General features: G+C 35.6%; 1 protein-coding gene across 1 annotated transcript in view; it reads left to right on the forward strand.

Annotated features, from left to right (window-relative positions):
* LOC117101350 overlaps positions 1 to 15,183 on the forward strand; it is a 16,099-nt gene extending 916 nt beyond the window's left edge. The window contains exons 2-5 of the mRNA XM_033241323.1: positions 1,509 to 2,358; positions 3,168 to 3,285; positions 10,585 to 10,763; positions 13,355 to 15,183. Of these exons, the coding sequence (XP_033097214.1) occupies positions 1,825 to 2,358; positions 3,168 to 3,285; positions 10,585 to 10,763; positions 13,355 to 13,552 (1,029 nt within the window). The 5' untranslated portion in view covers positions 1,509 to 1,824 and the 3' untranslated portion in view covers positions 13,553 to 15,183. The remainder of the gene's footprint in view (positions 1 to 1,508; positions 2,359 to 3,167; positions 3,286 to 10,584; positions 10,764 to 13,354) is intronic.
* The last annotated feature ends 836 nt before the right edge of the window (positions 15,184 to 16,019 follow it).

Raw genomic sequence — 16,019 nt, forward strand, 5'->3', positions numbered from 1 at the left:
CATGTATGTCTTCTATTATTGTTAAAAAACTTTAGTCCACTTGAAATCGTGTAAAATATTGTGTATAGGCATTATGTTTCTGTTGAAAATGAATTTCAGATATTTAACTGCATACAGTAATGTAGAAAAAAAACACTTCGCTTTACTTATTGATACACTGCACAAAATTAGCTTTTTGCGAGCTTTCGAAATGGGCGACGCGGGGAGCATGCGCAGTACGGTTTCACGCTCCACTGCCCGTCGTAGAACGTTGCACCATAGAGAAACTGTTCTATTTTCTTCATGGCTGCACCGACGCGTCCAAATCAAAAGCTGCTTATTGGTGTGTAGACAGTCTGACGCGAGTTCAGACTGTCTTCTGACGTCATATGCCACTCACTGGGTAAACGGGTGCCCTGGATTACAGGAAATTGTTTAGTACGAACTGGATTTTTTTTCCGTGTAAATAGTGTAGGGGAATTTCCAGATTTCGATGTTTATTACATGAGGTGTTATGGTTAACCAAAGCATTATGAAACTCAACGGATGTAGACTATTTTATAGAGCTTTTTGAAAAATAATCAGGATGGAGAATAACGTAACATAAAAAACTACAAGTGATAATTAAGCCATATTAAATTTTGTAGGTCTACCTTGGTATTATCTTTTTGTTGTAAGACTTTTTCATCTTTAGATTTTATATTTTGTAGGTTAATTATTTTAAGCATTTACTTTACAGTTGACCTGTAAATATTTCTGAGTATGAAATGCGAAGTGAAATGTTATCTCATTTAATTTCATATGTTATTTTTCTACCTTTCTTTAATTTTGTAATATTATTTACAGTCGATTGTTATTCATTTTGTTTGTTAAATTTCCCCCTTTTTTTTTTGTTTTTGTTTTTTTTTTTGTTTTTTTTTTGTTTTTGTTTGTACGAACGCACCAATTGATATTGAGTGCCACCGATTCAAAGGTGTATGTTCAAATAAATAAATAAATAAATTAAAAGTGTTGAAATAAACGTTATTAACGTCCGGCATTGTGAACGTTTTGGTTATTTTAACACAAAGTTATTTATTTTCAAACTATTTTATAATACTTATTTATGGTACAACACATTCTTTTGAACACGAAGCTATAACGTTATTATAACTTTAAATATATACTGTTTGAACCAAACATTCGAAATGTGAATGAATATTAAATAATAAACCGTTTCGCTAATTCCCGCTCTTTTGGACATTGTGGTTAGCCCACAATACGCCCACGTGTGTTGTAGGCCCTGTTCGAATCTGATTGGTCAATTGTTACTTTAAGAAAGTACGGCCTAGCTTATGCCGTATATGTGGCAATATAAATGTTCTTATAAGAAATCCGAAACTATGGCTTACAGTGCTTTCGGACGTATGCTAGCGATATTGTTTTTCCAGATGTGAAACATTGGAACGGTTAATCATTGAGCCTAATCCTAATTTATATTTTTAATGTGTGACATTTAAATATTACTGTTTTGTTTTTACTTTCTATAGGCCTATTAGGAATTTGTTATAGGCTTACCTCCTGACTAAAGTAAAATTATAGCCACCTTCGACAAACCCATCCCGGAAGGTGACACCTGAAGTTGTTCTCTATTGACAAAACCTGGCGGTATTACATCTGATATTCGGTGAACTTTTCCTATTCTTGCAATAGGCCACTGTCTCTTTGGAAATTTCTGATTAATATCAAAAGACGAAACATGCTGTAATAAACATCCGAAGGTTGGGTAACTTCTGTCATTATTGAGATTATCACACCACGGTAAGACGTCCGATTTTTGATCCAGAATATGCTGCTACAGACATTATGGAAGATTCAATAACACCAACACAAAACGTGTCCGATGACGTATTTTTGGAAAACGGCCACCCAATACAGGTAGCAGGCGGGCCACCCGGCTACAGGCGATCCTCAAGCGTAACTACATCGCAGACGCCATTCCTAAAGAGGGAATCTGTAAGAAGAATTTCAGAACCATCCTTTTTCCTCCCGCCCGAGGAAACAAAACACTGCACATGGATTGCAGTAATTGCTGTACTGATAGTTGTGCTTGCAGCTATAGCTGGAGGTTTTTTTTATAGACTGGAGCTAAAAAACGGCGATTTACAGAGACAGTTATCTGAACTGAAAGCCGAGTTCGAGGCTTCGGGAGCCAAGTTAAGAGCGTCTACGAACACTGAAGACGCACCACGCGACGACGAAAATTGTGTATGCTCGTCTGGAAAGGCAAAACAAGGGGACAAAATAGAAGATTTTAAAACTTACGACGAAAATGGAAGTTCATCAATTTTGCAGTGCTGTGCACACGACCGTGAACAAGTAATATCCTTAATTAAGGAGGTACGTTAGTGCGTTTTTATTATACTTAAATATAGGCTGTAGATAATACATTTGGTCTGTATAATTAATAATATTTATAAGTTTTTATTATTTTTGGTTTGAAATTAGAAATAGAAAATACATTATGACGAGGACGAAAACGGAGAATGTTTTTCTGAAACACTGGCCACTCACAATGTTTGCATCAGTAACAAAAAATAGTGGAAAATAATGTCATTACTAATGGTGTCTGCGAAACTGAAATTCTTTAATTGAATTTCACTATAGTCCTATATAAAATACGCATAAATAGGCCTACTATATAAAGACATATTATTATAATTATTATTATGAAATGGCAAGGAAATCATCATCTTGGTTATGCCCAATAATTTGTTTTATTAGTTTATCATCCTCGCGCGCATGTTTTATATGGTATTGTAATATAAAAAAAATGGGGAAAAAAAATATGGGAAAAAATTGTTTTTGAAATTTTTTATTTATTTATTTATTTATTATTTTTTTTTTTACAAAAAAAATGTTTTCCCCCACCCCATTTGTTTAGTAAATAGCAAGTAGATATTGTTTGTATTATCTTAATCATGTTTTACTTTTAATATCAATGCACCGGCAACAACCCAAAAGTGATATTTGGCTTCAGAAAAAAATTAAAAGCTTCACTCCCTCATCACTTTTTCTAGCCTAGATATTTTTTTTGTTATAGGGCCTTAGCTTACTGTAACGAGCGCAGGATTAAGCTAACTTGAATTTAGCCAATCACTTAGCCAACTATTACCAATCGTCTCACTGTTTTACAATACTGTTTGTAGGCTATAGGAGCAATCGAGCCGAAGGATGATACGGATCACAGCAGTGGACACCGGAGTTTCGCCTATGCGCACGTTTCAGGAACGAATGGTACAGTGAAAGCAAATAATCCGATGTTTGGTAAGTGGTCTATAATAATAATAATAATAATAATAATAATAATAATAATAATAATAATAATTAATAATAATAATAATAATAATAATAATAATAATAATAATAAATAAATAATAATAATTAATAATTATAATAAATGATAATAAATAAATAATAATAATAATAATAATAATAATAATAATAATAATAATAATAATAATAATAATAATAATAATAATAATAATAAAAATACATAGTTCATTCTTATATAGCGAAAGTAAACATACTCTCAATACGCTGGTCGTGCTCTGGTCCGCCGTGTTTATAACACTAAATGTGTGTGTTATGTAGAAATTGAAATTACCACAAACAAAATGTAAAATAAATAATTTCGTGCCCAATAATAAATTATGCCTACTGGTTTCTGATTTTTTTAGACTGTTAGAATTATTTAATCAGCAACATTAGTCTAGAATCATCTTTTTACAAACAAAATCAGTGGCAGCACCGCACGGGGGTAGGGTTCAAGGGACTGCCACAGTGGTCGATGCGGAGCAGTTTCGACCAAGACAATGCAACGATTTAACCAGATTTAACAAACTCTTTACTTTTACATATTGCGTGATTAAATTAAAGTAAACAAGCTCATAGATGAGTTACCCATGATTAAAAAAATATAATTGCCTCTCCGGCCTGCTATATAACCCCCCTGACCTTTTTCAAGAGGGAGAAAACCCTGTCTCTTATACACATCTAGATGTGTATAAGAGGAAACCCCTGAAGCACTGGCGTATATAGCATTTTATAAGTCGTATCTAATTAATTTTAAGGAATGCAATTCAAATTTGTTTCCACACTACATTTTTAATATACAGTGGTGGATCCAGAAATTCGAAATAGAGGGGTGCCCAACCCATTATCTACTGATTAGCTAGTGAAAACATATGATAAACCATGTTCCTTCATGGATAAACTTAAAACAGTTACTCAAATTCAATAGTCTCTTTCCATGTACAGTACTTCAATCAAGAGTTTTTCATTTTCTTCTTTTTTTTTCAATTTCACCTTTGTGCAAGTACTGTAGTAATTACGACTACACTAGAATTGTTAGTGGAAATACTACCGTCTAACTTACGATTAAACAGGACTAAGGAGGAAAAGCATAAAACATTAGTTAGCATTCATTTTTTTTCACAAACATAAAAGGTGATTTACTTTATTTATCATCATGATGTCATGGCGAGATTGCGTCAAGTACGGTAACATCGGAGTTCGTAAACTTGTGGTACTACTTAAATAAGTCGAAATAGACAGACCTATCCGTGTCAAAGGCTGTATAATTATTGTTCAATAACGGCTTTATAAAATTCAATTGACTAACTATAATTTTTTTTTAAATTAGGAAAAACAGGAATCTATGTATGCAGATAATATTTAACACGGGCCTTAATACTATACAAAAGGAATAAATCGTTTATAGCACAAATTGTGCACTTTTGAATTTATAAAAATGTTCGCCTACTTTGTTTACACGTTTCCAATTTTAACAACGTACAGTACGTTGCACCCATAAAATCAATGAAGTAGTTACTGAGATGGTTTGAAATGTACAAATTAACAATTACGTTTTTACTCAGTTTTACTTAGTATTGGTCCGGAGATACGCACCACACTTTGAACAGAGCACAAGTGATAGACAAAATTCATGACAGTCATTCGTAATTGTTGTTCATTCCACTTGCTTTGAAAAGTGGGGTTTTAACATAGAAGATTGGTGAAAAGGTGGGAGGGGGGAGGAGGACAATTGATATGATGTTTCTCCTACTTTGAAAAGTTTGGGACGTGTCCCCCTGTCCCCAATTGACGCCCATGTTTCATAGGAACAGAGACTTAATCATACAAGTACCAGGGGCGGATCTAAGATTTGAAAGAGGGGGTTCAAAATGTTTCTAAAAAACCCAAAAAGAAAGGGGGTCCGGGGTCCTCCCCCGGGAAAATGTTGATTCCTAGATGGAGGGAAATGAGCTTTCCCGACTTCTGAGGTGTCTTTTAATGTCTCTTAAACATTCAAGGTTTTCTCCCTCTTGAAAAAGGTCAGGTAATTTTATCTCATTCTTAAGCCTATACATAGAGAAAAAAAATCAAAGACATTATCAACATATTATATTCCAACAATCAATGAACACACTTTCGTACATAAATTATACATCGTCGAATCAAAAACAGTGTTTTTAATTTTTAGTTTAATTGAAGGCTAGTTGGGCTAACCTTGTCCAATCTGCCAACCTATGCCTAGGTAGTTTAGCATACCTTTTGTAAGCCAGGACCCAGTGTATTTTGTTACGTTTCTTCACAGAGAGGGGGTGCGGTTCGTCCGAACCCCCTGAACCCCTCCCCCGGATCCGCCACTGGATACACCTCTAGTGATGTACCATGTCCGTCTCATAGCCTCATATCGTCCCATGCCTTTATGATTGTTTATGTTCACGATATTTAACCAAATCACAATGTGTATAACCAAAGAGTATGCAGTTCTATACTCTTTGGTAAAACGTGAGACAAAACATTGCAAGTTCATGATTTCCAAGGTAAAAGGTCAAGTAGGACTATCATCACAATTTGATTGCCGGGTTTGTTGGGTACCTGGAGCAACCAATTCACCTGAATACGTTGTATCACGTACTAACTATTATATTATTTTGCACCACGTTAACCTATACCATTAGGGCCTTATCAAAGGAAAACACATTACAGTACTGTGTTGATATTAAATTACAGTCGGGGGTAATAGCCTGAGTGCAACATATTGTGATTGTTATTGTAAGCATCGATTGTTTTATCATTGATTGATTCAAATGCTTCGATTAGTGCTTGAAAGTTGGTGGAGGATGAATCGAAGAAAAAGATAGCATTGGCTTGGGGGCGGAGGCGCCTAGAGCCGCCCCGGTTGGGTCCAGGGGCTCTGGCGCCTTTCCCGCTCCACTACGGGAAACAGAACCACAACGTTTTCAGAATATCCATCATAAACTGTTTCAATTAAATATGTAATCAATGGCGAAATATTAGGAGAGGCTGGACAATTGATATAATGTCCCTCCCACTCATCGACGCCCATTAGGCCCCATAAAAAATTATTAGTTTATCACCCTATCAAAGAATAAAAACTGATGAGGAAGGGAGGTTTTTTTTTTTTTTTTTTTTTTTTTTACTATCACAAGTAAATCAATGGTTAGGGACACATATATAAAAAGTCATAAGAATGGAATCAAATTTATATTTAAAAAATATGTTTTTGTTGTACCAGTAAGCATATTTGCAAGAAACCCTGAGTTTTTCAAGTGAAAAAAGATGGAAAAAGGACCGTTTGAAATAAAAAATATATGTTGATTGAAAAAAAAAAATCTGATTTTTCCCAAAAGTGATGAGGAAGCGGGTGATAAGCTAATAATTTTTTTTATGGGGCCTTAGATTGATTGAAGATATTTATTATAAACATACAAAGTACAAACGATTACAGAGAAAACTAAGGATGAACGAATACCCATCATCGCACGTTTTGTCAAATCTCTCCACTTGTCTCGATCTTTAGCAAGCAGTGTATGTTGATCCATAGATCATTGGTTCTATCTAAATAATTACCCAACCATGTCGTTTTCGTTTAAACATAGAAGACAACAGACTTATAGTTTGGTGCTCAAATGGGCCCATGGACTCAAAATAAGAGTTAGGCTCGGGGTTAGGGTGGTGGCTGTCTCTTATACACATCTAGATGTGTATAAGAGACTCAGACAGGATCCACTGTCGTCCGACGAACGACTAGGTCATTGGTTTAAGAAAAATGTAAGTTTCCTATCCAAATAACTTTATTTTGATTGCCAATCCCTAATATTGTGGTCATAAAAAATGCACAGTTTGGAGCATAATGAGCCATAAAAACTCTCCCCATGAAAACTACCAGGGATTGTTTTTTTTTTTTTTTTTTTTTTTTTTATTCCGGGCCTTCGGCGGAGGCTCCGTCGAACCCTTGGTTCGGACTCCTCCGTCGAACACGTCGGACACCTCGTCTTCAAATCTCTGGCGCCACCGCTGGTTAGGGTCACGCGGATATTTTTTCTAGGACGCTTTCGGGATTAATTCTATTTCTTACTGCATAATTATTGGGAGCACTTAGGCCAATATACAGTGTTGAACTTCCAATATTAGACGAAGTCGTTGATACAACTGACCCACGTCACATCCCAATAGCTCATTCTTACATTCTGTTGTTGTCTTTCTTCAAGACTATGGAACGCCAAATTTCCGAAAGGCAAATTTTCAAATAAAGCTCGAAAATAGATTGTGCCTGTGTTTGAAAATTGCCCTTTTGGCGCCCCATACTAAACTAGTGTCAGTACCTAAATAAGCAATTAGTAGAGCTCCGCATTACACTATTGGAAAATTGTTATACGAAGGTTAGAATTAATGCTTAAAAAATTTCCTGAGGCCTGCAAGGCTTGAACGAAATTTCTGAATGCAGTAAATCTAACCTAAGTATAATCATTTTCCGCTAGTGTACGATGCATGTTCTACTAATTGCTTTATAAGTCATGTTAGTTTTTATAACCAACTGATTTGTACCAGTCATCGGTTGATCTGTGCTCCTGCAGAGGCAGCGCCTATGCGTAACTACACATTGACAGTAGGCCTACTCTACGGATACGATGAATAACTAGGCCTAGGCCATATGTTATTTTGTAATTTTTATTGTGTTAGAAGAACTTGTTTGTAATTTTTCACATTCGTCAAATAAATATACATTTTTCAAAGCATTTGAGAGAAGAATACAGTCACTGTCTTTAACTGTTTGTTCGGTGCAGACACTGTCTCTTATACACATCTAGATGTGTATAAGAGACAGACCGTAATAATTTTCAATGGCGAAATATTAGGAGAGGCTGGACAATTGATATGATGTCCCTCCCACTCATCGACGCCCATTAGGCCCCCCCCCCCAAAAAAAAAATTATTAGTTTATCACCCTATCAAAGAATAAAACTGATGAGGAAGGGAGGTTTTTTTTTTTTTTTGTTAATCCCGCCCCAATTTTACCGATGATCACAAGTAAATTAATGGTTAGGGACACATATATAAAAAGTCATAAGAATGGAATCAAATTTATATTTAAAAAATATGTTTTTGTTGCACCAGTAAGCATATTTGCAAGAAACCCTGAGCTTTTCAAGTGAAAAAAGATGGAAAAAGGACCGTTTGAAATAAAAAATTTATGTTAATTGAAAAATAAAAAAAAAAATAAAAAAAAAATGTTCCCAAAAGTGATGAGGAAGCGGGTGATAAGCTACCGTAATAATTTTTTTTATGGGGCCTTAGGTTGATTGAAGATATTTATTATAAACATACAAAGTACAAACGATTACAGAGAAATCTAAGGATGAACGAATACCCATCATCGCACGTTTTGTCAAATCTCTCCACTTGTCTCGATCTTTAGCAAGCAGTGTATGTTGATCCATAGATCATTGGTTCTATCAGCGTTGGAAGGGGACCCCCCCCCCCCGGTCAGACAGGATCCACTGTCGTCCGACGAACGACTAGGTCATTGGTTTAAAAATTCCAATATTAGACGAAGCCGTTGATACAACTGACCCACGTCACATCCCAATAGCTCATTCTTACATTCTGTTGTTGTCTTCCTTCAAGACTATGGAACGCCAAATTTCCGAAAGGCAAATTTTCAAATAAAGCTCGAAAATCGATTGTGCCTGTGTTTGAAAATTGCCCTTTTGGCGCCCCATACTAAACTAGTGTCAGTACCTAAATAAGCAATTAGTAGAGCTCCGCATTACACTATTGGAAAATTGTTATACGAAGGTTAGAATTAATGCTTAAAAAATTTCCTGAGGCCTGCAAGGCTTGAACGAAATTTCTGAATGCAGTAAATCTAACCTAAGTATAATCATTTTCCGCTAGTGTACGATGCATGTTCTACTAATTGCTTTATAAGTCATGTTAGTTTTTATAACCAACTGATTTGTACCAGTCATCGGTTGATCTGTGCTCCTGCAGAGGCAGCGCCTATGCGTAACTACACATTGACAGTAGGCCTACTCTACGGATACGACGAATAACTAGGCCTAGGCCCTAGGTTATTTTGTAATTTGTATTGTGTTAGAAGAACTTGTTTGTAATTTTTCACATTCGTCAAATAAATATACATTTTTCAAAGCATTTGAGAGAAGAATACGGTCACTGTCTTTAACTTTTTGTTCGGTGCAGACAGGTAAAAATCGTGGGATGATTTCATACTGTTAGTAGTAGGAGGAGGCCTCGGCGGCTCTACATCTAATTTCGTTCCTTGAGTCTTTAAAATAAGTCGAGAATATTCCTATTAAAACGTTCAGTTTCTTTAGATTAGGGTTCATTGATTCAAGGAATTGCTTAATTGTTCATACTAAATATTGAATTTAAAGTAACTTTCTTCGGGTTCTAATTAACCTTGTTTTACGAAGGTAATTTTGAATTACAATTCAATTTTTATCGCGGTGCACGATGTTTTCGCGGTGACACAAAAAATGAGGATTTTTTTTTGCACACGAACCTAGAAAAAAATCAAGCCAAGCGTCCACTAATTTAAAAATTAGTGGACGGTGGGGAATAGGCAAATAACATTGTGAGCTGTAGTGATGACGTCACGATTGACTTATAATAGTAGTTATAGCGCCTTGAGACGGTTTTCTGTGGAAGGCGCTATATAAATATACGACCATTGACCATCATGGTTAGGCCTATATCACCAAAAATAAATTATTGGTTTTTGTAAAAAAATGTTGGTATAATTATTTACGACCGTTTTTAAATTATTAACCGTTTTAGTTTTTAGTGGAGCATACGTTTAATATTTAATTTCAATAATATTGATCAATATGAAACTGTACGTCTTGTCATAATCAATTAATGAAAATCTCGTTATTTACATTTACGGATAAGAAAAAATTATTTCTAAGCAAACTTACATATTTCACTCCTATATTTACAGGCCGTGCCTATTATTGTAATATTAGATTTAATTAACAATTAAAACTGTACGTCTTGTCATAATCAATTAATGAAAATCTCTTTATTTACATTTACGGATAAAAAAAAATTATTTCCAAGCAAACTTACATATTTTACTCCTATATTTACAGGCCGCGCCTATTATTGTAATATTAGATTTAATTAATAATTAAAATACACTCGTATACCATACAATAAGTGGTGATTGCTGCCACGAAGATTTGAATTCAATGCCTAAAATTAATATGAACTATTTTCCTGATTATCTAGGTCACATGACGGGCTGGCATGTGCAATCAGCTAACCGTACTTTGTTCAGCCGAGGCTGCATTAAGATAGAATACGCGGGGATGTATTTTGTCTACAGCCAAATTTACTTTTATACAGAACAGAATAGGCCTACTTCTGAACCTACAAACATCACAGCGGCTTCAAATCATGAGCCAATGGTGAGTTTTACGTTAACGTTAATCTTTTTCTACACTATCAAATTTCATTTCTAAAAAAAGGGTCACATAAAATTTGATAGAACACGTTCAACTTTTTTTGATACAGTTTGATGATATGTGATATGACCACATCGTGCCCATATATGGGGACATCACATTTTCTGTCACATAAAATTTGATAGTGTAGACAAAGCTTAACAGTTCGTGTACATTTTTTTTATAGAACCATTGCGTATTTATACAACGTGATTTCCTATTATATAACATTGCTGAAGTTTCTCTAACCTCATTTTCTTGCATAACGTTAGCGTTCACTGTGTTCGTGAGTCGTGACAGGGGTGGCGCCGCCGCGCCAGCACCTGACAAAGATCAACGAAGTTGTTCGAAACTGTAGTGGTAAAGAAATTTTACTGTTGGCTTAGTATCAAAGACAATTCATCTAAAATATTATCTACATATTTAGTATGACTCCAAAATCGATTAAATACTGTAAGCCTTTGAAATTCCTAAATTTTCATATTTTTCGGGGCTTCGCACCTCTTTCAAGAGATTTTGAGCGATTCCCGACCATGCCCACTTTTTTTCGTCTGGGATCCACCCCCCCCCCACCCCCGTAAGGGACCTTGGACCCCGTCGGCGGACAAATCCTGGCGCCACCACATGGTTCGTGAATGTTATGACGTTTTGCGTTTTTCTGGGAAGATTTGTAGGCCCATCTGCTGCTTGAAATGGAAATATCAGAAAGGAATAAATCCGGCCCACATGAAATAGGCCTACCAAGTCGTCTACCGCATTTTAAGCCTATAGACATGGCCTTGATTTACACTCAAACTGCAATCAGTCGTGACGGCGCTTAGCGTACTAGGCTATTTTATCTGGATTTTTTTTGTCTCGCTAAATTCAAAAGTTAGATACAGGTCAAGGCAACTTCAATCATACCAAAACAGTATAATTGTATATTGTTGGAAATACCAAATGGGCGGAGCAACGAATCATTTAGAAATTAATAAGAGCGATTAAGAACAACTCACAAAACAGAGCAAGTGGTTAAACTTGCGTATACACACTCATTCATTTTCAAGGATATTGAAATGTTAAATGCTCTTAGAACTCTGGCGCCTTGTACAATACCGAGGCCTGTTGTCTCAACCCCTCCCCCACCAAAAAAGGAAACAGAGCCACACAACATCACATTGGTTTTTTATGCCCTCTCGGGGGAAAATACACTAGGTTATGATCTGGCAATTAAAGATACGGAAAGGGTAAATTCGGTAGAGGTGCATCATGGGTCATATATCATCTTAAGTACCTCATTACTGCACAAAAGTCATAAAAAAAATACACAACACATCCACACATTTCCTGATAACCGAATCCCACTTTACTTTATTAGTAAACTACAGTTAGGCAGTAAATAGGACATAGGCTAAGACACACGTACGCTCCCGCTGGGACCAGTAACATGAAAGGATGACAATTGATTCACATACAGTATTTTAAAATTATGTAGGCATCTATACCTTCACTAATCTAATCACCGGGTGGTGTACTTGAATGTGATTGGTGGTGGTAGTGGTTTTTGTAGCGGCGACGATGATGGTGGTGATGATGATGATGATGAGATGACTAACTGATTATTTAACAATGTACAAAGCATTAGGCCTATGTGACGACTGTTTAATAAAACGTATTTCTGATCAGTCTCATCATGGACCTATTAAAAAGATTTAATTATTATAATAGGTCCATGGTTTCACAAAACGAATAGGCCTACCAGACTAAATTATTTAAACTACAAAATATTACGGTATTGACAAGATTAATTGATGTGAATTATGACAACGCAATGGCAAGTAAATTTTGATCGGCTATATTATTAAACAGACCAACAGACAAACCAACACATCACATTTTTCCATATACAGTAAACACGTTTCAAAAATATTAACCTTCCCGCCATTGTTGCTAGGGGAATGTAGGTAAGAATGACCATTTTTACCTACCTGTCATTGGGGCCATTTTTACCCTGGCCATTTTTACTAGGGCCATTTTTTCCGGGGTCATTTTTTCCTGGGCCATTTTTTACGGGGCCATTCTTACCGTACACCGTTGCTAAGGTCCCACAAAACGACAGTAGGGAGCTTTCGGTGTGTGCGACGACGCGACGCTAGAACGGAATCACTCATGCGTAACCGTCCTACCTGACGTCCTAGTTCTCTGTGGCCAAATTGGTGATCTTAACGTTCTCGCGTGCGCAGATGACTTTTAGTGACGTCATTACGTTCTACGTCCTACTGTCGTCGTCCGCGTTTATTCCTGTCACTGTTTTGATTGGCCAGCTGTTAAGTTTGATTGACGCTCCGGAAAGGTCAATTTAATTGCTATTAATCATGCCACATGATGAATTCATTATATATTCTGAAATTTTTTGTTTCTAATTCAAAATTAGTTTCTTTTTAATTTTTTTAGTTGTAGGCCTATATTGTTTCAAAATGCTTTTTTATTATTGCGTCTTGGTAGCGTACTATCCCACAACATGTTAGTGAAACCATTTTAAAATGTCTCAATAATTTTGCTTTGTTTTACCATAGCTTCACGAGACGTGTCGAAATGAGAAACCGATTATGAAAAGTGCAGTTCCGTACCGTGACTTTACCAGTAAATACCACGGCGGCGTTTTCAAACTGGAAAAAAATGACGAAATCTCAATCCGGGTCTCGAAGAATGACTACCACGTGAACCTAAACCCCGAACTTACGTTTTTTGGAGTTTACAGCCTTGAAGAATAAGTCCATTGTTACCAACAACAAAGGTTCAAAATAATTGCCTGGTATTAGACACGCGTACGTGACGGTTTCGATCTTTACAATATATTTTTGTTTGCATACAGTTGTTCCCTATTTCATTTATATAATTTACATCATTTCATTAAAAATGCCTACAGTAATATGATAGCAAAAGCGCAATAAATCACTACCGTGTTACGGGATTTTACCGAATAACTATTTTAAAGATACTACTAGATAGCAATTGTACATTGTGCGCTATAAATGTACATTACGTCACCTCATACAAAAGTATGGTATAATGGGAAACAAATCGAAACAGACGAAGGGTTAACAGGAAATGTACCTGGCATATAAATACAAACAAATAGGCATTAAATCTATATCACACTTAAATGAGTGGCCATATCTTCTTCATATACCGTACCGGTAGGCTTAGTTTGGATAATAACCAATAAACACTGTGTGATTTTGTATTTTGGTAGAATGTAGGTAGGTTTCCCGGTTGACGGAAGGTCAAATATTCTGATTATTATGCCATGTACCCGATTTACTACACAACGCTTCCTCAACAGGCCAATAGACCGAATCGACTTCAGCTATTACTGGTCACGTGACATATAGTGGGTAATAATAATTTTCAATTTATATAGCGCAAAATGTAAAATAGGGCCTACCTCTATGCGTACAGCATGGTTTGGGAAAAATTATTAAAAGTTTCGCAAAAATATAAACACATACACATCGTAAACCACAGCGCGCTCATTAAACACAGTAGGGCCTATATTAAGAGAGTTACTGTATTATGTTTTTTAGACAATGTGTTACAATTAAAAATATTTGTGTCCATTGTCACATCGGTGTGAATAAGCGCGAAGCACGAACTTCACTGATCAGTGGCTGTAAAAATATATTGGTTGATAAGCAACGGAAAAACATTATGATTGTTAGCATAATTTGGAAAAACCCCCCAGGTCGGCTATGTTTACTCGGTGAGATATATAAGATGATAATGCGTGTTGACAATAATCATTATAACAGATGAGTATATCCTGAATGGTCATCCTTAGAGTTTTCTGATAATCTATCAATGTATAACTAATTATTTGAGGTAAACATGAAGATGAAAATACAGACCTCCTTGCAGACAAATGTGAACAAACAATACTTTCATCGGTACCCTCTTCCTCCCCTGAAAGAGTACAAAAAATGTTGATTTTGCAAAACCATTCTCCATTTTTTTGTGAAGTCAACTAAAGCAATGTACTTGGTTGCTTGAATATGAATATTATATCCATGGTTACATTATAATTTTACCATTATTTTACATATTACATGTTATTTTGAATCACATTTTTATGCATATGTATAATTGTATTCACCCCTGCTTACATGCCAACACGCTCGTTTTGATTCAGTACGACTTTACAAAGGAATAGACTTACGGTCACTGATTTACATTTAACCAAAAGTTAAGAGACGACTAGGCACTATTGGAAGAACTCCCATATAGGCCTCAAAGTTTGTAACTGCTGGTTTTTCAAAGGGCGTTCGCTAAGAATTACAGCAAAATGTTTTCGATTGATTAATACACAGAAGAAATGTAATTAAATACATAATATATAATATAATTATATATTTTTTCCCTAATTTTTATTGGGTTACTTTATGACTATGTATCAAAGTTACCGCAACTGTACATGATTTCGTAAACTCATCTACATAAAAACAAATCCTCTTTTTAATCACCGAATTCATACATCTTCCTTCACAAAGTTTATCTCATTTAATTTTTTTTTCATTTTCCCCCTAACGTATTATCAAATTAATCAACACTGTATCACATCTACATAACCGAAACTCTATCAAAAAAACAAGAAGATACCCTTTTTAATCAGCGAGGTGATGTCAAGATACAAACACCTACTTATAGACTAGATATTTCAAAGCATATGCGTTTAGACAAAAGTACCATTGTTATTACATCCGTATAATGTACCTTGATACGTTCGTCCTTTTCTTCATGGTGTATTCACGGCCAATATTAGCTTTTGCGTATGATTGAGGATGATTTATGAGCGGTTTGAGAACTTTGATCACTGCCTTCACTACGGTAAATTGTTTCTCCTGAAAAACAATTTCGAACTACTGTATACATACACACACACACACACACATACACACACACACACACACCCACATACATGTGAAGTAGCTATAACCGATGACATTGAAAAAATACGCTACAAGTGGTGACATAGTTAATCTTCGTTTTTTTATGGTAAAAATGTGTGTAATGCTAAATCTGTGGGTAAGCAAGGGATGTTTAGCAACAGCCCTAACATTGAGTAGGACATTGCATAACTGAGTACGAGTATGTCACAAGATACCGCTGCTTATTTTTACAACACACAACGTGTGTCCTGTCTCTTATACACATCTAGATGTGTATAAGAGACAGAGACCAAGA

The sequence above is a fragment of the Anneissia japonica genome, unplaced genomic scaffold (genome assembly GCF_011630105.1).
Source record: "Anneissia japonica isolate Jap-2015-1 unplaced genomic scaffold, ASM1163010v1 scaffold2293_len299155_cov175, whole genome shotgun sequence".
Taxonomy (NCBI): domain Eukaryota; kingdom Metazoa; phylum Echinodermata; class Crinoidea; order Comatulida; family Comatulidae; genus Anneissia; species Anneissia japonica.